General features: G+C 59.8%; 2 protein-coding genes across 3 annotated transcripts; one reads left to right on the forward strand and one right to left on the reverse strand.

Moving 5' to 3' along the window:
• CNTNAP1 (contactin associated protein 1) lies at positions 1–9,213 on the forward strand. Its single transcript, XM_052785476.1, has 24 exons — positions 1–169; positions 1,718–1,819; positions 2,091–2,284; positions 2,384–2,531; positions 2,777–2,980; positions 3,051–3,235; positions 3,321–3,464; positions 3,809–4,070; positions 4,150–4,299; positions 4,369–4,540; positions 4,630–4,736; positions 4,843–4,962; positions 5,106–5,309; positions 5,388–5,544; positions 5,677–5,804; positions 5,903–6,070; positions 6,147–6,365; positions 6,443–6,682; positions 6,786–7,022; positions 7,153–7,280; positions 7,402–7,495; positions 7,617–7,850; positions 7,973–8,020; positions 8,111–9,213. Exons 1-24 carry the CDS (start codon positions 91–93, stop codon positions 8,299–8,301), a joined length of 3,915 nt encoding a protein of 1,304 aa, XP_052641436.1. The 5' UTR covers positions 1–90; the 3' UTR covers positions 8,302–9,213.
• Positions 9,214–9,594: 381 nt separating this feature from the next.
• On the reverse strand, positions 9,595–25,677 carry EZH1 (enhancer of zeste 1 polycomb repressive complex 2 subunit). 2 transcript variants are annotated; one of them, XM_052785508.1, is made up of 20 exons: positions 25,594–25,677; positions 24,589–24,709; positions 23,865–23,993; positions 23,440–23,559; positions 22,226–22,346; positions 21,424–21,597; positions 20,403–20,505; positions 19,969–20,132; positions 19,027–19,118; positions 18,063–18,243; positions 16,943–17,139; positions 16,414–16,505; positions 15,791–15,831; positions 15,146–15,271; positions 13,930–14,108; positions 13,190–13,285; positions 12,700–12,781; positions 12,472–12,552; positions 11,988–12,076; positions 9,595–11,869 (listed from the first exon to the last, which is right to left on the reverse strand). In XM_052785508.1, the coding sequence occupies exons 1-20, from the start codon at positions 25,602–25,604 to the stop codon at positions 11,813–11,815; spliced, it is 2,256 nt and encodes a 751-aa protein (XP_052641468.1). In that variant the 5' UTR covers positions 25,605–25,677; the 3' UTR covers positions 9,595–11,812. The 2 variants fall into 2 exon arrangements, with proteins under 2 accessions (XP_052641468.1, XP_052641469.1); XM_052785509.1 differs by lacking the exon at positions 25,594–25,677 and adding an exon at positions 25,381–25,489.
• Positions 25,678–25,693: the final 16 nt, after the last annotated feature.

A 25,693-nucleotide genomic window follows, 5' to 3' on the forward strand; every position in this document is an offset into this window, starting at 1 on the left:
CCGCCCCGTGGGCGGAGCCGCCGGCCCCGCTCCGCCGCGCGGCTGCAGCACCGGGAGCGGCGGCGCCGAGGGCGCTCGGGGCGCTCCAGCATGGGCGCTCGCCGCCTCCTCGGGCTCCTGCTCGCCGCCTGCGCCGGCCTCCTGCGCCCGGGTCCCGGCTGCCTCGCACGTAAGTGGGGCCGCAGCCCCGGGAGCGGCCGGTCCGCACTGCGGGACCGCACCCGCACCCCGGCCCCGCACCCCCGAGCCGCCCCCGATCACCCCCCCCCCTTCTCCCGGGCATCCCCCTTGCTCCTCCCGGCACCCCCCCGGAGCCCGGGTCCGCGTCGTCCCCAAGGTCACCGCCGGACGCGGGTGGCCGGGCGCGGCCCCCCCCCGCCCCCGCCGCCGCGCCCTGCCCGGGACCGCCCCGCCGCAGCCCCTCCGCCGGCCGCACCGCGCCCGCCCAGAGCCTCCGGGGCCCCGGGGGATCCGGGATGCCCGGGGATGCCCAGGGACGCCCGGGGCACCCGCCCCGCTGCGCCGCATCCCCGCGCCCGGCGCGGCCCCCTGTCCCTACCGGGGAGGGGGCTCGGGCCCCCGGCCTCCCCCCCCGGCCCGGCCCGGCCCGGCCCCGTGTCCGGGCAGCCCGACGAGCGGGGGCAGCCCCGCGGCACCTGGCCGGGCTCCGCCGGCACCTCGGCCAGCGCCGCCGCCCCGGGCCGGCCCCGCCGCGGGGCCGCACCGGGCTGGACGCGGGCCCTGGGGCGGGAGGGGCGGGGGGCGGCTGCCCGGGGACGGGGACAGGCAAGGCCCTGGCCTCACCGAGCAGCTCTCTGCGGCCCCGCTGAGCGGGGGCCCTTGGCCCCTTCCCCCAGGGCCGGGGTGGCCCGGGGACCCGCTGGCTGCGGGGGATGGAGGCGGGGGACGATGCAGGCAGGGGGTGATGGAGGCAGGGGGCGATGCAGGCAGGGGGTGATGCAGGGAAGGGATAATGCAGGGAAGGGGTGATGCAGGCAGGGGGCGATGCAGGCAGGGGGTGATGCAGGGAAGGGATAATGCAGGGAAGGGGTGATGGAGGCAGGGGACGATGGAGGCAGGGGGTGATGGAGGCAGGGGACGATGGAGGCAGGGGGCGATGCAGGGAAGGGGTGATGGAGGCAGGGGGCGATGCAGGCAGGGGGTGATGCAGGGAAGAGGTGATGGTGTCAGGGGTTGATGCAGGCAGGGGACGATGCAGGCAGGGGGTGATGGAGGCAGGGGGTGATGCAGCATGGGCGCAGCGCGGCTGCCCTTGGCCTTGCAGTGAGGGCTGGGGGTGCAGAAAACGCTCCTGGGGCTCCGTCCGACCCGGCCGGGGGCGGCCCTGCGAGGGGCTCGGGACCTCGGCCCCACCGGAGCCTCCTCTGCAGATGCCGCGAGGGTTTGCACGGAGCCCCCCCGGCCTCCCACGCGGGACCCTGCCCTGGCGGGGCGGGGCAGGGGGGGGGGTCCCGGCGCCCACGTCAGTGCGGAGGCGGCTGGTGCGGGCGCCGGGGCCCGCAGAGGTGTGTCAGCTCCGCTGCAGTGGGAGGGGAGAGTGGGAGCTGGACCCGCCGCGCCACCGGCCCGCGGAGCCCGCAGGGTCCATGGGGTCCCCAAAGCCCGCAGGGTCCGCGGGGTCCCACAGGGCCGGGCCGGGGGGGCTGCCGCGGGGACACCGCCCAGTTCAGCGCGCTGAGCCCCGCTCTCCCCACAGGACCCTGCTACGATGAGCTCGTCGCTCCCCTCTACTCCTCATCCATCGGTGCCTCCTCCAGATACAACATCTTCTACTCGGCCAGCTTTGCCCGGCTGCACAGTGAGTCCCCCTGCGGGACCGGGGTGCAGACGGGGTGGGGGGCCGTGGGCAGGTGGTGTCCCCAGCAAGGTCTTGCCTCGTGTGGGGCTGAGGGGTCCTCGGGTGCCCACGGCAGAGCCCTCAGCATCCCCCAGGGATGGGGGAGAGCCCCGCAGCCCTCCAGCTCCCACCCGCAGTAGGGTGCTGCAGTGGGGCTGAGCAAGCAGCCCCCGCTCAGCCAGGAGATGCTGGGCACCAGGCTGCGGGGCTGGCTGAGCCTCTCCCCCTGCAGGCACCAGCGGCTGGTCCCCTGACCCCCGGGACAAGCAGCCCTGGCTCCAGATCGACCTGATGCAAAAGCACCGGATAAACGCGGTGGCCACGCAGGGGACCTTCAACACCTACGACTGGCTGACGCGCTACATTGTGCTCTACGGAGACCATCCCACCAGCTGGAAACCCTTCTTCCAGCAGGGCAGCAACTGGGTAGGGAGGTGCCTAGGGGTCCCTGTGGGAGGGGGTCCCCTGGGGATAGCGGAGACCCTGGCCCAGAGCGAGGTGCTGATGGTGGCCCTTTGTCCCCAGACATTCTTCGGGAATGTGAACGAGAGTGGGGTGGTGCGGCACGACCTGCACTACCCCATCCTCGCACGCTACGTCCGCATCATCCCGGTGGCCTGGAACCCGCGCGGGAAGATTGGGCTGCGCCTGGGCCTCTATGGCTGCCCCTACCGTGAGTACCCAGCCCGGGGCCTCCAGCAGCCCTGCGCAGGGTAGTATCATGGCCCAGCCACCCACGTGGCAGGGGACCAGCCCCTGGCACCACATGCCAGAAAACCCTTTCCCAGAGGGGATTGTGTCCAAGCCATCTGCAGTCATTAGCTCTGGCATAAACCATAGCAGAAAGGAGAGTTCCCCATGCTGGGGCACCTGCTGCTGCGGGCAGTGATGTGGCTGGGGCTGCTCTGCTCTCCCCAGGATCCCACGTGCTCTACTTCGATGGGGATGACGCCATCTCCTACCGCTTCCGGGCTAAGAGGATCAGCACTCTCGAGGATGACATCTCCTTCAACTTCAAGACACTGGAGCAGGACGGGGTGCTGATGCACGGGGAGGGCTCGCAGGGTGACTACATCACGGTGGAGCTCAAGCAGGCCCAGCTCCTCCTGCACATCAGCTTAGGTGAGCTGGGGCCGGGGGCCGGGGGATGCAGGGCCAGGGGGGGCCGCCGGCTGAGGCTGCCCCTCCCCAGGCAGCAGCCCGCTGCACGCCAGCGAGGGCCACACGACGGTGGCGGTGGGCAGCCTCCTGGACGACCAGCACTGGCACTCACTGCACATCGAGCGCTACGGCCACCATGTCAACCTGACGCTGGATGGGGAGGTCAAACGCTTCCGCTGCCACGGCACTTTCAACCAGCTCGACCTTGACACCGAGGTGGGTACGGCAGGGAGGGAGCTGCCGGGATGCTGACCCGCGACATCCCCCAGCGAGCGGCTAAACCCCCCCCTCTGCCTCCCAGATCTTCTTTGGGGGGGTGATCGACCAGGACAAGCAGCACCTCACCTACCGGCAAAACTTCCGGGGCTGCGTGGAGAACATCATCTTCAACGGGGTCAACATCGCCGACCTGGCCAGGCACCGGAGACCCAACATCCGCTTCGAGGTCCAGCCCTGGGGGGTGGCCCCTTCCCTGGGGGTCCCATCTCTGCCATGGGGGGACCCGTTTCCTGGAGGAGGGCCACGTCCTCAGCCCCGCTGTGGGGTGACCCTTTCCCTGGGGCCAGGCTCCCCCCAGATGTGGGGTGACATGAGGCCAGGCAGCGGCCGTGCTCAGCTGAGTGGCGCCACATCGACCGTGCAAGGTTGTCCCTGGCCCGGGGCGCCTGCCCGGCACTGCCAGGCGATGGGATCGAGCGGGGGCTATTGGGGCCAGGGCTGTGGGGATGGGGGGGGCCTCCCCGCCATGGGAACATCCTCTTCCTCACCACCTCCCGTGGTCACCCCCAGGGCAGCGTGGGCCACTACTGCCAGGACCAGCTGAACACCCCCATCACCTTCGCCGGCATCAACAACTACGTGCGGGTGCCGGGGATCCCACGGAGGAACCGCCTGGCCGTCAGCTTCCGCTTCCGCTCCTGGGACACCGCCGGGCTCCTGCTCTACACCAGCTTCGCCGACCGCCTGGGGTCCCTCGAGGTGGTGCTAAGCGAGGGACAGGTCAATGTCTCCATCGCGCAGCCTGGCAAGAAGAAGCTGGAGTTTGCTGCAGGTGGGCTGGGGAGCCGGCGCGGGGCCGGGGGCGGGTCTGGCGGCAGTGCCTCCCCATGCGCCCTCCTCTCCCCGCACAGGGCATCGCCTGAACGACGGCTTCTGGCATTCGGTGCAGCTGGTGGCGCGGGACGGCTCAGCCGTGGTGACCATTGATGATGACGACGGCGCCGAGTTTCGGGTGGCGCACCCCTTCCAGCTCCGTACCGGCAGCCAGTACTTCTTTGGAGGTGGGTGGCGGGGCGGGGGTTTGGGGGCGATGGGTGCCTGGAGGCCACTCACCACACTGTGCCTTGCAGGCTGCCCCAAGCCGGCCTCGGTCACCGGCTGCCGGTCGAACCAGACAGCCTTCCACGGCTGCCTGCAGATGCTGAACGTGGACCTGCAGCCTGTGGATGTGGAGCTGCTGGTGCAGCACCGGCTGGGGCAATACTTCAACGTGCTCTTCAACGTCTGCGGCATCACGGACAGGTATCGGTTGGGACAGGGGTACCAGCTGGGAGCGGGCGGGGGACGGGGGACTGTGCCGGTGCCAGGACAGGAGCCCTCTGCGCCCTCAGGTGCACCCCCAACCTGTGCGAGCACGACAGCCGCTGCGTCCAGTCCTGGGACGACTTCATGTGCATCTGCGACCTGACGGGGTACAAGGGGGAGACCTGCCACAAATGTGAGCCTGGGGCCTCACGGGTCGGGGGTCAGGATGGGCACCTGCAACTCCTCCCGCTGCCTGACACCCCGCTCGCGCTGACCCCAGCCCTGTTTCCCCCTTTCAGCCCTTTACAAGGAGTCATGCGATGCTTACCGGGTCAGCGGGAAAACCTCAGGGAACTACACGATCGACCCAGATGGCAGTGGGCCGCTCAAGCCCTTCACGGTGTATTGCGATATCCGAGGTGGGGGCGGCGGGAGGGCATGGGGGTCCCTTTGCCTGGTGCCCCCGGTGACCAGCCCCTGCCTGTGTATCAGGGCTGGAGCAGGATGGAGGGAGCAGGGGTGTCCGGGGGGGCCAGTCCTAACAGCCCCCCCGCCTCCGCAGAGGACCGAGCATGGACCATCATCCGGCACAACCGTCACTACGCCACGCGGGTGACAGGCTCCAGTGTGGACCAGCCCTACCTGGGGGCCGTGGAGTACTGGAACGCCTCCTGGGCTGAGGTCTCGGCGCTGGCAAATGCCTCCGAGTACTGCGAGCAGCGCATCGAGCTCCACTGCTACAGCTCCCGCCTGCTCAACACCCCCTGTGAGTGCTGGGGGCAGCGGGGCCATGCCGCGGGGCTGTACTGTGGGACCGTGTCCTCACCCTCCCCTGTGCCCACAGCTGGGCTGCCCTTCAGCTTCTGGATGGGCCGACATGACGAGCGGCACTACTACTGGGGGGGCTCACGGCCGGGCATCCAGCGCTGTGCCTGCGGGCTGGACAAGAACTGTGCCGACCCCAAGTACTTCTGCAACTGCGACGCTGACCATGCGCTGTGGTGAGTCGGCGGGGGCTGTGGGCACAAGGGGGCACAGACTCTGGGTTGTTCAGGCGGGGGTTCAGCAGGGGTGCAGGCTGGCAAAGGGGCAGAAGCCCCTCACAGCCCCTCCAATGCATGCACCATTTGCAGGAGGACGGACAAGGGTCTGCTGACCTTCGTGGACCACCTGCCCGTCACCCAGGTTGTGGTCGGAGACACCAACCGCTCCGGCTCTGAAGCCCAGTTCCTGCTGGGGCCCCTGCGGTGCTATGGAGACCGTGAGTGATCAGATCCACAGAGGGTCCCCTGCCTGCAGGGGTCCCATGCCCATGGAGGGTCCTTGCCCATCCCTCACCGCCCCTCCTGCTCCCCACAGGCAACACCTGGAACACCGTCTCCTTCAACAGGGGTGCAGCCCTGCTCTTCCCCACCTTTCAGGCCAACCACAGCCTCGACATCTCCTTCTACTTCAAGACCACCGCCCTGTCCGGTGTCTTCCTAGAGAACCCCGGTTCCCGAAACTACATCCGCGTTGAGCTCAACAGTACGGGCGGGCGGGGGGTGCAGGGGTGCAGGGGGTGGTGGGGCCGGGGGCTCCTCCCGACACCGTGTCCCTGCAGCCACCAGGGACGTGGTGTTTGCCTACGACATCGGGAACGGGGACGAGAACCTGACGGTGCGGTCAGCGGTGCCCTGGAACGATGATGAGTGGCACCAGGTGAAGGCTGAGCTCAACGTCAAGCTGGCGCGGCTGCGGGTGGACAAGCTGCCCTGGGTAGTGCGGCCGGCCCCCCCGCAGAGCTTCGTCCGCCTGAACTTCGACAGGCCCCTCTACGTCGGTGAGAGCCCCCGGCTGCGTCCCCATGTCCCCAGGTCCCCGTGTGCCCCAGGGCGCTGAGTCTCGGCCCCGCTGCAGGCGCAGCAGAGCACAAGATGCGTCCGTTCCTGGGGTGCCTGCGGGCGCTGCGGATGAATGGGGTGACGCTCAACCTGGAGGGCAAAGCCAACGAGACGGAAGGCGTGCGGGTCAACTGCACCGGCCACTGCCAGGACCCGCCGGTGCCCTGCCAGAACAGCGGGCTCTGCGTCGAGCGCTACAGCCACTACAGCTGCAACTGCAGCATCTCCGCCTTCGACGGGCCCTTCTGCAACCACGGTGAGTGGCTGCACCTGCTTGCACCAAGGGTGGGGGCCCTCCCCGGGGCCGGGATGGGGGAGAGGAGCCGGTGTTCCCGTCACCCCCGTCGGTCCCCCCGCAGACATCGGCGGGTACTTCGAGGAGGGCACCTGGGTGCGGTACAACATCCTGCCGATGTCGCTGTACGCCGCCCGCGAGTTCGCCAGCATCATCAGCAGCCCCTGGCAGCCCCTGCCCGGCTACAACCTCACCAGCGAGGAGGTCAGCTTCAGCTTCAGCACCACCTCAGCGCCTGCCGTGCTGCTCTACGTCAGCTCCTTCGTCAAGGACTACATGGCCGTGCTCATCAAGGACGACGGTGAGGGCAGGGGGACCTCCCCAGCGCAGGGGACCCTCCTCCACCCTGATGCCAGTCACCAGCCCTATGGAGGGGGTGGGCTCGCCCACCGAGAGCCCAGGCACCGCTGACAGCCCCGCTCGGCCCGCAGGGAGCCTGCAGCTGCGCTACCAGCTGGGCACCAGCCCCTACGTCTTTGCCCTCACCACCAAGCCAGTGACGGACGGGAGGCCCCACCGTGTCAACATCACCCGCCTGCACCGCACGCTGTACACCCAGGTACGGGGCAGGGGCATCCTCCCCGCCGGGGCCTGGGGGTCAGGCTAGGAGGGGGCATGGGCAGGGTGGCAGGAGGCAGAGGAGGCTCAGCGGGTGCTGACACCGTGCGCCTGCCTCCCAGGTGGACTATCTCCCTGTCATGGAGCAGCAGTTCTCCTTGTTCGTGGACAGCAAGCTGGACTCGCCCAAAAACCTGTACCTGGGGCGTGTGATGGGTGAGCTGGGTCCTGCCCTCGCCCCCCCCCCACCCCATGCTGGGATCTCCAGGGTCTCCTCTGCCCAGCATGGTCCTTGCCCTCCGCAGGGGATGAGCCTTCTCCTTCTGTGCCCCCACAGAGACCGGCGTGATCGACCCCGAGATCCAGCGCTACAACACGCCCGGCTTCTCAGGCTGTCTCTCAGGGGTGAAGTTTAACAGCCTCGTCCCCCTCAAAGCCATCTTCCGCCCCACCAGTGTCGTGCGGCCCTACAGCATCCGGGGGGAGCTGGTGGAGTCGAGCTGTGCCTCCATGCTCCCGCTCACCACCATCCTCATCCCTCCTGAGATGGACCCCTGGTACATGGGCACAGGTGGGTGCGGTGGTGGGACCCCAGTGGGAGGGAGCCCCCCGGCAAGCATCAGCTGCAGAGGGGACGTTCCAGCACCAGACCCCCCTGCAGCCCAGTCTCAGGCGCCCGCTCTGTCTCTGCAGAGTTCCCCCACGTGCACGATGATGGCTGGATGGGGATCATCATCGGGTGTAAGTGAAGCGCTTGGCCGGTGTGTCCCCCCACCTCTGCCCTGGCTCTGTGCCCCCCCCCGGCCCCTTACCACCACCTCTCCCCCGCAGTCGTGACCTTCCTGCTCCTGCTGCTCGGGGGGCTGCTGGTGCTGCTGTACTTCTACTACCACCGCTACAAGGGCTCCTACCACACCAACGAGCCCAAGGCCATCCAGGACTACGGCAGCGCTGGCAAACCGCTGTCGGTGCGCAAGGACCAGAACCTGCCCCAGATCCTGGAGGAGGCGAAAGGGGACTAGTGGGGCCGGGGTGTGGGATGGGCTCGCAGCCCCCGCAGCCCTGGGAGCCGCCTGGGGACGAGCAAGCATCGCGGGACCAAAGGGCCGAGCGCCTGAACTGCCAACATCCACCTCCGGACCGGACTGCACCGACCGCCAGCTCCTCCCCGCGGCTGCCACCGACCCGGCCCCGGAGCGTGGCTGTGACCCACCGAGCCCCAGTCCCACTCGCCCCGGGTGGGCATGCCGGCAGCCCCCACACCAGAGGCAGGCTGCTGCCTCCCACCAGCTGCCAAATCCTGCCCTGCCTCCGGTGGGGAGCCCCGGGGCCAGGCAGCCCACCCTCCCTTTCGCAGGGGAGCGCACCAGGTGTGCCCGGCTGCTGCCGACCCATTAGCGATGCCCGCGCGTAGATTACCCACCGCTTTGCTCGCTTAGCCAGAGCCACGAAGGAAGCCACGCAATACCCAGCCTTGGGCACAGCCCAGGGCATGCCAAGCAATACCCTGCCCGTGCGGGCAACGGCTGCCGCTGCCACGCATGACGCCACCGCACTTTGCTGAGATGCTGCTTTCATACGATCAGGTACGGATCCTTTCTACCATTTTTGTTGCTGGATATTCTACTACACTCTGATTTTTTTATTCTATCGGTTTGTATAAAAAACCAAATGGAAGCTCCTGTCGGGTGTTACGTTCCGCGTGTCGTGGTACGTGGTCTGTAGTTTGCTACTTCTCTGTACGAAGTGCCGGTCCTGCAGATTACCTCCAGCCCAGGGAAATCTCCTGTTCACTCGCTGTATTGTGGTAAGACGATGTTACAGAAATGCATTTATCTACCCAAAGGCCTAGCTCCACTGGGCACTTTATTTTTAAAAAAACTGTTTTGCTGAATGAGATGTGAAGATACTCAAATAAAGGCAGAATGATGGCGTTTGACACTCCCCAGCCTTTGCTTCGGCAGCCTGGGCACACAGGGGCAGCCTGCACCTGGGTGAGGGACCAGCACAGCCAACGGCAAGTCCCACTCCTGGAGCAGGATGCAGAAAGCTGGGGCTGGATGCAGCTCAGCCCACTGCTATGCTTGTACATACATAAGTATGTCCTGCTCTCCCCACTGTGCACCTCTGCTGCCTCCCAGCCCTGAGCTGGTGCCAATTGGGGTAGCTGGTGGCACTGGGCTGCTCACGAGCCCCACTGGGCTCTGGGGTGCCAACTGGTATGGAGGGGGCAGCCGGACTGAGCCCACAACAGGCAGAGAACATGCTGCTGCCAGCTGCTCCCTGGGGTAACAGAGGCCAGCAAGCCACAGGAGGATGTTCACTACCACTTTATTATGACAAAGGCTACAAGCCACATTATTTTTAAAGTGCATTATTATTCACCGTCAACAAACCACAGACACAAGCCTGGCATAGTGCAGATATGGCCAAAGTGGCAGAGGACGCTGAGCTGAGAGCAGGGTCGGGGTGAGCTGGGCGGACGGAGGCGACAGGGAGTGGGGCTCAGGCAGGTGCCAGGGTACAAGTGCTGCTCCAGACAGACCCAAACCCCTCCAAGCCCCAGGAGGGAGTCACAGACAGCAGGAAGGACAGACGGGCAGCCTCGCCTGCCATGGGGGGAGGCTGGGAAAAGCATGGCGCAGGGCTGTGCCAGGGAGGGCTCGGCTCCCGGGGCAGACCCAGCACCTCCCTGCGTTCGTGGACCACAGGGCTGGGACGGGGCTGTGCCTTAGGAGCCCCGCGGTTCCTCAAAGGAGCAGGGCAAGGGCCCCAGTGCTGCTTACCTCTGTGCGGTGCCCCCAGGCAAACACTACCCACCCTCCTCACACCCTACAGGGGTGAGGGGCTCCGGCCCCCTCAATGCCATGTCAGGCCTCAGCTGGGCTCCTTGCGCCATCCTGGGAGCCCAGCGCTGGACACCCGGCGGAGCACCCTCCGGCACCCAGCATCAGCCTGGGCAGTCGGCTGGCAGTGTACGTGGCTCCTAGGGGACAGCCCCATCCTTCAGGTCACCCCAGGCCCTGCTCAGGGAAAAGCCCCCTTATCCAGACTGCCCCATCCCAGGCCCAGAGCAACGTCCCTGCAAAGGTGCTGCTGAGAGATGACAGCCATGGTCCCTCCACCGCCAGAGTGGTACCTGGGGCCCAGCTGCCAGCTGAGAAGGATTAGTTTAAAGTGCTTTTTTCTTTTTCTTTTTGCATGGGGTGCTAAGGCCAAACCTCACCCTGCCAGAGAACATTTCCCCTTTATCTCCAGGGCCAGGGCCAGGACCAGGACCAGAGTGTCAGAAACCCCTAGGTAGGTTTCTGAGGAGCCTTCCCTGGGTCACCGCAGACAGTGGCAGGTCTGCTGCACCCTATTCAAACCTCAGCACAGCAACATTTAATGAGTCCTGCACAACGAAAGGCTCTCGCCCCAAGGGGACCCGCTCTGCTGGCTCCTGAAGTCCCCGACACCTCCCATAGAGCCTGTGCTGCTCCGAAAGGGAGCGTCCTGACAGAGGAGGGTGGAGGAACCAGCTCTGGTAACGCATGGTCAGGAAGCGCCTGCTCGGAGCAGAGGGTGGCTGAGGCCCATCTCCTGCTCTGGGTGTAGCCCCAGCCGGTCAGCAGGAGTCCCCCCCCCGCAGCCCCAAAACTGCCTGGCAGAAGCATCCATGCACCAGCCCCAGAAGGGCCACACAGCAGAGCAGCTGGGGATGGGCACGAGCCAACCAGCCATGCCACAGCCACACCACGGGCTGGAAGGGCTCACGGGTTCCTGCTGCCTCTGGACTCCTCTTGTGCTTGCAGCAGCACCCCCGTAACATTGTCTCTAACCAGCTCAGTGGCAACCCTACCCAAAGTGACTTTTTGCATAGTGCTGCTCTCCCCATCCCCGGGCATCGTGCCATGCCAGTCACGGCCAGGCAGTCTCTGTCCCCCAGCCAGCTGGGGCAGAGGGGAAACAGAGCCTCAGCAACAGCAGCCTGGGGCCCAGGGACCACTGCAGCCGTGTCTTTATGGCTTCCAACCCTGTTGCTGTCCTTGTCAACAGGACAAAACAGGCAGCAAGAGGTAGCACCCAAGACAAGAGCCTATCCCAGGGGACAGGGCCAGAGGGGACCACCAGCCCCTCTGCCTCCCAGCTGTGCCCCAGGTCTCGGTGCAGGCAGTACCTCACTCGCTCTTGTTCTTCCAGCAGTCGGCAGAAAATGGAAAGAGACTGAGAATTTGCAGCTGTCCCTCCTCCTGCACCACAGCTTTTCTTCAAGCCCCAGCTGCCTTGGTCCACGGGCTCCCTCCAGCCCAGGAGACTGCTCGCAGAGCAAGGCTCCAGAGCCTGCCCCAGCCCAGGGCTGGCAAAGCTGCCACCCCAGCAGCAGCCATTCACACTCCTGCCCTGAGTCTCTCTCTGGGCGTCTGGATGGAAAGTAGCACTTGTGACACACACAGCAACAGGAACAGCAGCAGTCATGTCAGCGTGAAGCAAACATGGCATTGCTTACAAGGTGCAGCAGCAAGGTGTGCTGGCGACCGCCCCACACAGAGCCTAGATGATATCTGTTTCCCTCTCTATGCCGACATACTTCAGGGCATCTGCTTGGCTGTACCTACAAGACAGGAAAGTCACAGCTGCTGCAATGACCTCCTGCGCTCCCCACAAACATGTACACAGAAAGTGGGGACAACCCTGCACCCCAGTTCCCGGCCAGCCGCTCCCCAAGGTACCTGTAATCAAAGAAGAGCTCCTCTCCTGCCTGGATGGCCCTCTTGGCAAAGATCCCTATCCGGTGGTCTCCATTCACCATCACAACTGCAACCAGAGAGACAACATCAGAGACTTGCAGCTCCAGCTCAGGCCAGGAGGTCTCACAGCACTCTTGCCCTGCCTGGCCACCTCCCAGGGACCACGGTACCCGAGCTCCTGCCTAGCAGCAACGGGGTGCTCCCCGGGGAGCTCCTAGTCACCCTCTAGCAGCGATCTCTCCTTGTGAGGCCAGGGCCACCACAGAGCTGAGCGGGGCCCTCACCAGCAGGAACGTGATTTGCTGCAGAGAGGAGGAGACTTTGTCCAGGTCTTTGAAGTTCTGCTCCTCCCACAGGCTCAGGGTGACTTGGGACCCCAGAGAATCCACTGCAATCCCGGAGCTGAGCAGGACCCCAGAGAGCCATCCCCCACCAAGGTCTGACTGGGCAGGGATATCTCACCTTTGGCATAGCAATTGGGGTTCACTGAGTGATTGGCAAAGCGGATTTTATTTCCTTTGCGGGTGGCGTCAACAACAAAATCTATTTAAAAAAATGAAAAAGAAAACGGTAGTGTAAAGAGAGGCCTGCTGCTCAGATGACAGACAGGCTGAGACTGCCCGCCCAGCCACCAGCCCCCTGCCAGGAAGCCCAAGTCTCCTCCACCCCCCGAAGCCCCAGGCGAGTTACCGTTGTTGAGGTTGAAGAGGAAGCTGGACATATACTTGTCATAGACCTTCCCTCGCCGGTCAGCCTCATCCTGTGAAATAAGCTGGAGAAGGAGAATGCCTTGAGAGACTCAGCGCCTGAGGGCACAGCGAGGATCGCTGTGAGAAGCAGTGCTCGCCCACCTCCTGGAAACACCCTCCTGCCCTCCCACCCCAACGGGCATGAGCCTGCCAGGGCTCCCAGGGAGGGAGCAGAGGCAAAAGCTAGGCTCTCAGGGAGCAGCACATACACGACACGTTCCTCCACAGTGGAGGGCCTAGAGGTACTGAAATGGGTCCCAAAATAGTACAAGATTCAATCTCTAAACCTGGTCAGAGTGAGCCCGCGGCCATGGTCAAGCTGGGGAAGGCATGCTGTCGCCGCCGGACCAGCAGCCGAAGGAAGCACTTCCACTAAACGCAGCCTCCCGAGCACACACCACAGCAGCCCCAGCACGGGCAGAAGCACTGACCTCACCACAGTACTCCGAGATGAACTCATTCTTCTGCACAGATTCCTTGATGAAAGTCCCCCAGCCGGCGACATCTGATGGTGCCAGTAACAAATGCTGAAGCCAAGGTGAAAAGGAAAAGGTTATGGTCAGCAGGCCCACCACCTCCCAGCACACAGGTTAGGCCCCATGCATCAGGCAGACCAGAAAGCAACAGTGAAGAGCTCTCCACCTCCCAGAACTGTTGCACATGCCGGGGTTAGGGCAGTGCCCAGGAACAGCCACGTTGTGCTGGCTGCCACACTTGAAGTCCCAACATCACAGGGTCAGCATCCCCTGGTTTAAGGTGACACACAGCTCCCTACAGACTTACATATCATAGCACCATTAGGCTGGAGCTGCACATTAGTTGACACCCACTAATTTGCATCTTTTTCTGAATTTTTGTCTTTTTTACATGCAATTCTTTGCCCTGACCAGCAGAATTCAAGACTAAACCTCTCTCTGCAGTCACTTTTTACACGCCCTTGCTCTCACCCTTCCTGATGTAACTCCCATCTCCTAATTTTCACATCCATAATCCATATTCCAGATTAAGTGCTACAGAAGCCTGGGGCAGAGCAGCCTGTCTCCCAGACCTCCTCCCTCAGGCAGCTGCGGGTGGCTCACACACTCTCTCCCACACAGCAGGAGCTCTGGTTATCAGCTCTACCCCGAGGCAGCCCCCTGCCAGCAGTCCATAGCCATGCTGCTGACAGTACCTTTTTGAGACCTCGCTGGATGCTGCAGTTCTTGCAGGAGACCACCTTGCAGTCCCAGTGCTCTGAAGCCCCACAGGTCAGGCAGAGGTCCGGATCGCATTCCCGCACAGCCAGGTAGCATGGGCACTGCTTGGTGTTGCACTGGGTTTTACAGCGGCAGCCCGGGAAGCGGTTCTGACCTGCAGCAACACAGCCCATGGTTTTGCACCATGAGGTTTTTCAGAGAATAGAGGGGCCGTGTGGTGTCCCTGCCCCACCAAATGTCCTCCCTGGCAGGCCCTGGGCAGGTACAGAACTAAGCCTGTCTGTGATGATGGGCTACGCTGCCTGCCCACCACCCTGATAACATAAGAACGGTGCCTTTGTGCTAACAAAGAGCTCCACATTCACTCTGCTCTGGGCAGCAGAGACAGGAGCCCCCAGCCCGCCTTCCTGCCCCCCAAAGTCACCAGGACAGCGCTCGCTAAGAACACAATGAGACAAGGTGAACGCAAGGCAGCCTGGGCACCCAGGAGCTGGAAGTAAATCACAGAAACACTCTGTGCACACAGGAGCTTTGATCACTGCTCACACCTAGCAAAGCACAGACCATGCACAGGGTCCTTCCCATCTGCATGGCTGGAGACGCTGCTCTGCCTCTTGGGACTAATTATGTGCAGTTTGCAAATAAACTACTTGGATAACATAAACATAACAGATCAGTACTGAGCCTGAGTTGGCTCCCTTTCACCCTGTAGTCCTTCCAGCCCCAAGCTGTGTCATAAACCTTAACAAATCCACCCTTAGAAGCCCCACTGGTGTGGGCAAGTGCAGTTATCTCCATTGCAGAGCTGGGAATGGAAGCCCAAAGAGGAAAAATAACCACGGCAGAGCAGTGACCCAACTCCCACCCTAACTGCTGGCCATGCATCCTGCTCTCAGGGAATCAGCAGCATCAGCCAGGGGTTGTTGATGCTGGATACAGACATGTGGACAAGTGTTCTCTAACAAGAGCACGTATCTCAGCTGCTGAGAGTCACTGGGCAGCATGGAACAGTTTCCCCTTGGACTTTAGCAGACTGCTAATCAAACTGCTGCTGATGGACAGAGCAGTGAATGCAGGAATAAAGCAGGCACAAAGCAGGCCTCCAGCAAGTCCCAACTCTGCACCCTCCCTCTGGTCTGTGTCAGGAGAGCTGGCCGCTTTCCTGCCCGATAATCCCAGGCTTCTCCTTACAGTCAGGGTTGCACTGGCAGAACTTCTCACAGAAATTCTGAGTCATGATGCAAGGGCAGGAGCTGTCACAGGGATGCTCGGGGTGGTCACAGGGCTGGTAGTTGTACACCTGGGTAGGCGAATTATCTAGAACAAGAGGAGAAATGCCCGGATTAGAAGCTGCACATTGCAGAAACGTTTAAAAGCAACACAGCCAGGGCTCTGGAGCAGGGAAGGTGCAAGCTTCCCATTTGCCTGTAGAGGGCTGGGAGCCCAGCAGCACCCAGTGCACAGCTCCCGCAGACACATGGCTGTGATTACCTGCACATGGCACACGTCTGCTCTGCCCCGAACAGCCCATTTTACAGCGGGGCTGCACACCAAACCTCAGCCTCCCCTCTGGCTGGAGCAAGACCGCACCGCACATACAGCCTCAGAGAGAGCATTGGCACAGCAGCGATTCCCATGGCACAGCCGCAGCGGGGCCGGCCCGAGGCACCCCAAGGAGCCTGGCTGGGGGAAACCACTCCTGCTCTGCTCTGCTGCAGCTGCTGGGCTGGAGAGCAGGACGCAGCCGTCCCGTTGCGTGAGTCAGAGACAGAAAACTCGATCCCACGGGGCAGTGGCCACGCAAACCTCGCATGACGCAGCCACAGCAAACGCTACCTTTCTTCAGCTGAATCTTCCTGCAGTGAGCAGCCCACAGCCTGGAAGAGAAGCAGAGAGGGTCTGAGGGGACGCGCGAGCCTCCATCAGGAAGAGCCGGCCACGACTGCTCAGCACCGCCGGTCAAGCACGGCAGCAGGAGACAGGCGATTCTAGCGAGGCTGTCTGGCAGCTTCATGCATTAATAACCACCAGACAGCCATAAAGCGGAGAAAGATGAGAATGATGCAGCTACAGCAGAAGTTATTTGAAGCAAATAGTAGAGCCAGAGTAATACTGGACACACTGGGATCAGCACACAAAAAGTAGGTTCCAAGTCAGGGAGCTGAGGCTAAGGGTGCTGTTAGGACAGCAGTACTGTCCCTCCCGCAGCAGTGCGGCACTACAGCCGGGCACTGTGCTGCTCTCTCCTCCGGGGCTGAGCCCAGGGCTGCAGAGCCCCCCAGCCAGGGCAGCAGCACCGAGGAGACAGGCCAGGGCCCAGCGCCCAGCCAGCAGCCCTGTGCGACAGTGGGATGTGCGCACAGATGGGAGCCAGATGGGGATTACCAGGAATGTGCTGGCACAGAAAGCAGTGGATCTGGTTGCATTTTAAGAACAAAACAAGCTTGTCCAACACTTGCCTGTGCTTCCTTTTCTTCTTCTGAGATGGATTCATTAATTCGTTTGTTGGCAGTTTTGTTATAAGCGATTCTTTTACTGCAAACTGAAAGACCTACCAAAGAACAGAAGCAAAAAAAGAATAAAGTTCAGTGTACTCAAGTTGGTTTTATCTAAAGCATAAACAGAGAGTACAAGCAAGCACACACAGTGGGGGTCCCAGTCCCGGGGCCAGTAAGTGGGCAGTTCTGCCCCCAGTTTCACTGACCACAGGTGCCATTGTTTCTCTTGCCTGGGAAACAAGAGTACCTGCCCTGCCAGGGTGCCCAGCCTCAGACAAGGGACACTGGAAGAAGCTAACAGCACCGGGCATGTGCCGGGCTCATTCTGCAACCAGCAGCACTACTGCAAAAATAACACCACCGAACTCCACAAAGTGTTGATGCAACACATTCCTCAAGGTGGTTTGTGGCAGAGAAGAAAAAACAACAGGCAAGCTCTCTCCTGCTGCTGGGCCAGGCACTGCAGTGCCTGCCCTCTCCAAGCACCCACCTGCTTGCATGTCTTTGTTCCCAGCAGCCTGGCAATTGAGCAGAAGTTATTGAAGTAGGTCCCATGGAAGACGCGGAAGAGTGACTCCTCGGCTCCCGTCCACTCAACGGGCTCCTGCGGTGTCTCCACCGCAAACAGCTGGGAGGAAGCCGGGCTCAGCTTCTGCTTGGTGGGGGTCTGGCAGCGGGAGTTTGCCTCTGGCAGAAAAGGCAGACGTTAGGCCAAACACAGCATGGGAGAACGCACCCTCGCTGTCACAGCTCCCGAGGCCAGCGGTCCCCTAGCAGTGCCTGACACCTTGCCTCAGCCCAGCACCTGAAACCAGGACACCTCTACACCTCCCGGCAGCCCTGCACCACGCTCCCTGCCGCACGCTCCTGCCTCTAGTCAGGCAGCCCAGCACCAGCACCGGTTGGGACGGTGGCACTGGCCCCCTCACAGCAAGGCAGCACCAGAGCCACCGTGCCGCCTTCCCCTTCCAGGGCTGGCCCAGGACGGAGCCCCCTGACCAGAGCAGCAGCACCAGAGAGGCCCGAAGACGAGGAAGTCGCTCTCTCCTCTCCCGCCCTAGATGGGACCCAGATGTATGGGAGCCCTCTGCCCCCCGGGAGCTCATTCTGCCCCGGCCACCACCACTTCCCCTGGCGTGACAGGAGCAGCTTGGTGCTCATCTGCAGCACCGAGGAAGTGCTCACCCCTGGCAGGTCCACGGACAAGCCCCCTGCCTCGACAGCTCCCTGGCCACTGCTCTGTGCTGCAGCAGGGACAAGTGCGCAGACCGGTGCTGCCTGGGCACTTTCCTCATGCACCGCCAGGCAAGGTGCTCAGAGCCGAGGGCTCTTGGCTTTGCAGGTCCCAGCAAAGCTCTCACTTTGCCTGGCAAGATTCCTCCTTCCTGGAAGAGGACAGCAAATCCCAGAGCAGCAGGGGCAGGGCCTGGTGTCCCTCATGTTTGTTTAAGCCCAGCTGGAAACACCGACTCTGTTTGCTAACTCCGAAATCCACACCCCTGTGCAGGACACAGAGGCAAGCCAGGGAGAGCCCCGGCTGCGAGGTGCCGCCTGGCCTTACTGCTCATACCGCCGGAGGGGAGCGGGGTGTCTCTGGGCTGGCATCGTACCCGAGGAGCTAGAGGCCCACTCGTTGCCCGTGTCTCGGTCGCTGTCGCCCTCCCTCGTCTCAGCGACGGCAGAAGCTGGGGCGTTTGAGCAGGAAGCACCCACCACGTGGTGCCTCCGGCGGCGCCGGCCTGAGCACTTGGACCTGGGGTTGTGCAGCGCAGCAAACTCCTTGGCTCCTTCCTGCAACCAGAGCAGAAGACAAGGCGGATGGCAGATGACCAGGGAACACAGAAAGGCTTTTCCACAGGCCCTGGGACAAGCCCTGCCCTGCCACTACCAAGGGAGGGTGGAAGACCCGCCACGCATGGTCACTTCAGTGACTGCCAAGGCGCTGCCGCCTGCCCCACCGCACATTCCCGCTTTGTTTCCTTCAGCGTCACTGCCCGCTCGGAAGAGGCTCCCTTGCCCCGTTCCTCCAGTCCGCTCCCCAGCCTCTTGCCCTGGCAATGAAGCTATCCTGGCCTCTCCCTCTGCTCTGGCCCTGCAGCTCCCTGGGACACCCGGTATCTCAGCCAGCTGACCAGCTCCGACACCACCACGCGCACCCACCTCCCTGCAGCCAGCTCTTCCGATCTGCAGCTCTCATGCCCAGTAACACAGCTAGGCTGCATTTCTGAAAGATCATTTCTAAAATAGTTCGAGCCTTCCCCACATGTGCTAGATTCCTTCCCTAGCATTTTTAACCTGGGCTTCATTTTTCAAATGCTGCACCGAGTCCAGAGAAATAATTTGTCACCACATTTTCCCATCTGCTAGCTATGAAATCAGTCTTTGTTGGAGATTCACTAAAATATGCATCTGGCAAGGTCTGCATTTGGATTCACACTCCCCTGTATCCAATGAGGATTAGAACTAATTCTGAAAAATCATCAAAGTTGTGAAAAGGACCCACAGAGTTCTGCAGAGCAAGGCTGCCCAGACCACTTCTCTCGTGGTTTCAAAAGCAGCAACACAGAAACATACCAGCCAGAGGAAACAGTCTGCTCCGCAAGGATCTGGCTCGATCTTGGTCTCTCTATTCTTTCGTTTGTACACATTAGGAGTAGCATGAAAAGCTGAAAAAATAACAGTTATCTTTACTATTAGCATCATCCCAGAGTCTCCCCCCACACTGCAAGGGACAGGGGCAGCACGAGCTCAACGAAGGTAAGTGGGAGCCTGACAGTCAGCAAGAGTGCCCGAGCAGCTCTCCCAGCAGCAGGGAACAAGGCAGCAGGACCTCCTGGCCAGCCCTGCTCCAACCCATGACAGGGACTCAGCAGCAGTGGGGGAACACTTGGGAAGGAGAGGCCATAGGAAAAAGATCTGTGTTCAGACTGAAACAAAAAGACCACATGATCTTAATATTATATCTTTTAATAAATAATTCACTGGAAGGAGTCTTGTGACTTTCCAAAGAAGCCCTTAGACCTGGGAAACAGCAGGTCCAACAGCTAATCAGTATCCAAAAGGCTTTGGCAGGACAAACCGCAGGAACATGACTAAGAAGAAGCTGTAAGTTCCAGTGAGGCAACAAAACACAGGGGCATGTCCAGACTTTGGAAGTGAAACATTCATGCCTTTCCCTGATGAGCTTCTGCAAAGCAAGAGTAAAGTCTAGTTGCGGCAGTATTTCTGGCACAAACCGCCAGGAGGCTCGAACGCAGCGTGCTGAACAATGGTGAGAAAGAGGGGACGGCCACGCAGGTTGGTTTACCATCCGTTTGAGGAAATGAGTGGAGCCATCTTTATAAAAGGCTTCTGGGCACCTGTCAGCTCCTAAGGCTCCACTGCAAACTCCAGGGAGGCACCACCCTCTAAAGACTGCAGCACAGACACTAAGCAAGGTGGACAGAGGTATGAAGCACTGAGGAAAAATGAGGAGAAAAGGGCTCTAGGGAAGCGTCCGGCCGAGACTGCACTTACGATGCAGAAAACAGTCGTATTTGAAGCAGCGGCGGCAGAAGAGGGTGTGGAAGGAGTGCAGGGACTGCTCCCGCTGGACAGACTTCGCGCATGGCCCATCTATGTTGGGAGTGCACTGCGGCGGCAGCACGTTTGGGTCCGACACTTCCGTGAGCTCCCTGTACCTATTCGACAAACAGAAACACCCACAGATGTGCAAGCTTTCCTAATTTGGGACATTTTACAGGACTACATTACTATCTGGGCCAGCGTCCTACTGGCCCAGATACCTTGAGGCTAAACTAAAGTTTCTAACATTCAAAAACCACTCTGCTCACAGTGCCTGCAGCCAGCTGAGCTCTACTTTCTTGTCAGAGCACAGTGCTGTTTTCTGAAATACAGATTTCAATTGTTGCTAAGAAAGGTAACAGACAACTTAAGTAGAGATCTTCTACCTCTCTTTCATATCATCTGGGAAGCCATATTCAGGAAACATAGAAGAAATAGCAGTGAATATCATGTCATTTGGAAACCGCTTCTTTGAACCCTTCTTGTTACCTGAGAAAAAGAAGAGAGACAATTCCTCAGTTAAGCTGGATGTGAACATGTCTTTCCTTCTTCCACAGGGAGCGATTCCAGTAGGTGTTTGGAATTGTATTTTGAGACAGAAATGTAATCCAATATACAACAGATAAATCTTTTGTCCTGCAATGAGGCTAAGGCATTTCCAGATGCAGTACACTCTGCCACTTTCAGAGTAGCATAATGTATTGATGGAAGTACTAATAATTTCTTAAGGACTATTACTATTTATTTTTACCAAGTCAGGATTTGCAGACAATGCTATTCTACATCTATGAAGGGTCCTGGTATTTGTGCTATCCATATCACTATAAACCAAAGACAAAGATGAACTACCAGTCAGCACTCCTGAGGTCATGCAGGACGCTGAAAATCCCACAAACCAGAGCTTTCTCTATGCAACAAGAGCTCCAAGTGGCACAGGAAGGGGGGGGGAAGAGGAACACAAACATATGGAAAAGGGGTCTGGAAGGGATCTGAAAAGGCCCACCTCCCTGGCCTACAGCAGAATCAGATCTACCTACAAATTTACTGACAGGCGCTTGCCAGACTGGCACTTTAAAACCTTCAAGAGCAGAGATCCTGCAGTCTCCTCAGATAATACCCCACTACTTTGCTAATCTTACCATGAAATAGTTTTCCAGATGACTCATCTAAATTCTTCCTCACCACACTTTAAGCCGGTGACTTCTTATCCTGTCCACACGGGACAGTGAGAACAACTGATTTCCCTTCTGCTTTCAACTACTGTACCAGAACTTGCCAAGCTGGTCACTACCCTTAACGACACATTAATAACCAAGAGTGATGGCAGGAGAGCAGTGGCCAGCTAGTCAGGCAGGGCAGGATGGCAATGTGACCAACATAACCCCAATTTCTGTGGCCCAAACCCACCTTCCGCTGCAATTCGCTTTCTTTTCCTTGTGACTGGCAGCTCCTCTTTCCCATCCTCCTGTTTAACTTCAGAATCATTGTGTCCTTCCTCTTCCTCATCCGAGTACTGATTCAGGGCATTCACTAGCTCCAAGAACACAGCATCGCTGATGAGGACTGACCCTGAAATCATTTCTGAAACACAGAGATGTCAGCCAGTTTGTGGGAGTGCCATCATCTTTCACACACCTCGTGGTGGTAAATCACAAGCCAGCCAGACGACATTGTTAGCAACCAGAACCTTTCTCTCCATTTTGTAGGGATAGGTGGGATTTTACTGCTAGAGAGTCCTAAGAGTGGTGTATCATTTTTAGCAACCTGAGGACAGGCCATATCAGTGAGTTTTCCACTGTCTTCCTCCCTCCAGGCAGAGTTTTATGACGGGGTAGGCAGCACTGTAGGGAAACACACCAGCTTTTCAATTCTGAAAAGACTGATTAAAGTCTTGGCCAAGGTCACAAGCAAAACAAGGTTGCAGAGCGCCTCCTAACCTCTAGCATGTTTTTCAGCATCCCAGAGCATGCCTGTGAACCCCTGTGAACAAGAGCATCACCTCCAGAGCACCCCAGGCCTAGAACGGAGTGGGATATCAAAAGGCAGGACTGTGTCCTTGCAAACTAGAACAGTAGGCATGATCCTGTTTTTCTGCTCTAAGAGCTCCCACAGAAAAGCTGGTTACTGCTGCCACCTTTTGACTTCTTAACTACTTTGATACGTTATTTGCAAGAGACTGAATGGACAGGGCTGACTGCTCCCAGGTTACCTTCCTCTCCATGAACTTTCCCGTCATAGTTATTAATAAGTTCTTCAATGAAAGTTTCATCTTCTTCCTTCACCTCATCTCCCATGTAAGGGATATTGCACAGAACAGTTTCATCCTCCACCTGAAAAGAGATCAGATACAACTCAGCAAACCAGTCCTTGCTGATCCCCAGCCAGGCTGTGTGTCTGAGGTTGCTCCTGTCCATTCAGACCTGCAGACAGCACAGTGCAAAGCAAAGGTTCAGCCTCCCTGGCTGGAGTTTCAGATGTCTCATCACTGGTATTTCATTATCCCATGCCAGCAGCATAACTCTGACCAACCCCTGAAAGTGCAATTTGCTCTGAAAAAGAAGAGCAGTGCCTCCAAGGCTTACAGAAACTCAGAAACACACACGTTGCCAAGAATAATAAACAGCCAAAAAATGTCAGTGAGATTGTGTTCAAGGCAGAATAGAACTGGAACAGTGAAAGGCAAACCGGTAACTCACTCCCCAGAGGAACACAGCCAAAGCTGAGGAGCATTATCGCGTTAACCACAGGAGCAAGGACATTGGACCTTCATTGCCATGGCACCACCGACCGACTCTTTGCATTACAGCCACTGGTGTCACACTACTCCCCCAGTCTGCTACCAGAGGCTTCAGAGAGCCCTGCAGGCTGCAGGAACACATCCACACCCCACACCAGGCAACGAGCCAGGCTAGCCACAGACCACCTGTTTGTTTAACAAATAATCTTAACTACGCCACACCAAAATCTGCATTTAAATCACTCCCCTCACTGCTATGACAGAGGAACTAATAATCCTCAGTAGCATCCTTACAATGAGACCAGCAGGGTAATCCAGTCACAAAGGAAAGGACCTGCCTAAGAAATAAAATTCTTCATTTAAATGGGAAGAAAAATCTTAAGAAAAAAACCCAAAACAAAACAAAAACCCCCAAAAACATACTTAGTCCTTGAATCCTGTGAAATAATGGTGACCCTATCAAGGAGTCAGGTATAAAGGAGAGACTAGCTGGACAAGACAGTGTGGATACAAGGCTGTTCTATGGGATTCAACAAAACAAGCAACTAAAACGATACCTTCCGTCATCTCTTGAGCAGACACTGCTTGAAACAAGTGGGTTGAAGAAGGTGTAATCACTCCACAACCACGTAACGCTTACACACTAACTGCACCAAGACATCACGCTCCACAGCCTTCCTACATACCATGAAATTCTGCTGAAGAGGGGACCAGGAGTACATAATGGGCACCAGTGCCACTGTGTTCAGGGTCCTCATGTACAGCGTCTGGCTTGGAAATCCCGGGAAAATGCTCTCAACAGTACACTGGAATACAAGTAAAGAGAAGGGCGGTGAGGAAACTGCCCCTGGGACGCACTCACAGCCAGAGGGAAATTGCACTTCAGGACAACCACAAGGAAGCCCCTCGTTCACTCTTTGGGACTCCTTCACAGGAAAAGCCTTTGGAGGGTTTTTCTGCCCATTTCTGCATCCCAGAAGAGTGCGAGGCATGGCCTGACACTGACATAGGATAGCACACACAAAAACTAGTCCCATATCCTCACAGCTCCCTGCAAAGCCCTGGTTCTAGTTCACACTTGCTGCTGCTGTGCCCCTTTTCCTCTCCACACCTGTTTTAGGAATGGATGCCCGCTGACTGGCTTCATTAATTGCACCGGCTGGACTCGAAGCTTCTTCCAGTCCTCATTCAGAATCTGAGTCTTTTCATGAACCTTTGCAAAGTTGGCCACAAACAGAGCCTGAAATGAGAGAAAGCAGCACTCAACACTTAAGAAATCATGTGGAGAACACTAAAACCCCTCTTGAGATTTTGTTTCAAGCATCAAAATGCATGCAAGGCAGAGCATTTCAAATTGATGATGCTCATTAGATGGAATTCTAATTAAACTCAGTATTGGTACAAAACTGTGTTGAAAATCTACCCAACAGCCAGTAGCTTTTGATAACTCCTGATCCCAGCTGACCTCTTCTAAAATCCTGCCTGCCAAGGAGAGGAGTATCAGAGTAAGTCATCTGAAACCCACCAGCACAGAGAGGGTTCAAGCAGAGAGGTATTTTAAAGAACAAGTGGAAGTGAATCCTCTTGCTGCAGTTATGCAAGCACTCAGGCAACGGACTTCTACGTACAACAGACACTGACTGCACGGCTCGAGGCTAATAATGGAGCGTGAGGAGAAGTAATCCCTCTTCCAACTTATCCAGCTTGCAACTAACACATAGTTTATCAATCCACAGGATGAAGCACCCACCTGATAGCTGCCCAAATACTATAAGCTAAAGCGAAGCATTTAGGAGATATCCTTTCAGCTAGAGCTACCACTGATATGTCTTTACCTTAGCTCCCATGTTCGCCTGAAACCTCTTGAGCTGCCGGAGACGCATATATTCAGACTTGACTTTTCTTTTCCAGTATATAATACACTTTGATGTTGGAGGAGTGGCGATTTCCATTTTTCTATAAAAGTACAGAAGGAATAAATTACCAAAGGATGGAGAGCTTAATCCTGTAAACAAGTGCTATTAGGATAAAAAATCCCTGTGGATTTTAAACGCATCACAGACGCTAACGAGGAAAAAATAACGGTGTAAATCCGCACCAGCCCTAGCTAGGGAACAACCACGGCACAAAGCGCACTGAAGAGCCCGGGGAGCTCGTGGACGTCGGCCGCAGTGGAGAACCAAGCCTGGCTGGGGTCCGGCCTCTCCTGCCCCCCGGAGCCCCCGCGACCCCTCCGCGGGCAGCACAACGGACGGCGGCCCCGGCGCCCCGCTGCAGCCCCGAGAGGCCCCGGGGGGGGGGGGGTGTCCGCTGGGTTCCCCGCCTCCCCAGGCACACGCCGCTGGAGAGCCCTAGGGCCGGGGGAGGGAGCAGCGGCGGCTCCCGGGCCCCCGCCCCGGCCGGGCCGGGAGCAGGCCCCGGTGCAGCCCCGGCCTGGCCCGGCCCAAGGGCCGCTCCCCCCCGCCCGGCCCCGGGGCGCCCCGGCCTCGGACCGCGACGGCGCTGGGGGCTCCGAACCGCCGCCCCGGCCGGGCCCGAGCGCCTCCCCGCGGGGCCGCACGGCGGCGGCGGAAGCGGCGGCAGCGCCAAGCACGGGCCCGCAGCCCGGCTGCGCCGGTGACACGCACCGGAGCGGGCCAAGGCCGGCCGGCGCCGCTGGAGCGGGGGAGCGGGTCCCGGCCCCGCCGCCCGGCGCGGCCACTGCCCCAGGCGGCCGCGGGCCCCAGCCGGTACCACGGGAACCCCGCTGCCCCCCGGGGGAGCCCCCGCCGGTCCGTGTCCCGTCCCCCCCCCCCCCGCCCCGCTCCGCACCGCCAGCCCGGGCCCCGCCCCGCACTCACTCCTCGGCCATCGCGCCGGGGGCAGGCCGCGCGCCCCTGCGCAGCCGCGCCTGCGCCGCGCCCGGCCCCGCCCCGGGACAGCCCCGCCCCCGCGCCGCGG

The sequence above is a fragment of the Harpia harpyja genome, chromosome 4 (assembly GCF_026419915.1).
Source record: "Harpia harpyja isolate bHarHar1 chromosome 4, bHarHar1 primary haplotype, whole genome shotgun sequence".
NCBI lineage: Eukaryota > Metazoa > Chordata > Aves > Accipitriformes > Accipitridae > Harpia > Harpia harpyja.

What these genes read in the sequence shown, in the direction of transcription:
- CNTNAP1 (XM_052785476.1), top strand. Translation starts at nt 91, where the DNA reads ATGGGCGCTCGCCGCCTCCTCGGGCTCCTGCTCGCCGCCTGCGCCGGC. An exon ending in GTCTGCGGCATCACGGACAG is followed by an intron (nt 4,541 to 4,629) that starts GTATCGGTTGGG and finishes CTGCGCCCTCAG; the next exon opens with GTGCACCCCCAACCTGTGCG. An exon ending in GGGGGAGACCTGCCACAAAT is followed by an intron (nt 4,737 to 4,842) that starts GTGAGCCTGGGG and finishes TCCCCCTTTCAG; the next exon opens with CCCTTTACAAGGAGTCATGC.
- EZH1 (XM_052785508.1), bottom strand. An exon ending in GAAAGTTCATGGAGAGGAAG is followed by an intron (nt 21,598 to 22,225) that starts GTAACCTGGGAG and finishes TCTGTGTTTCAG; the next exon opens with AAATGATTTCAGGGTCAGTC. An exon ending in CCTCTTCAACCTCAACAACG is followed by an intron (nt 12,553 to 12,699) that starts GTAACTCGCCTG and finishes TTTTTTAAATAG; the next exon opens with ATTTTGTTGTTGACGCCACC.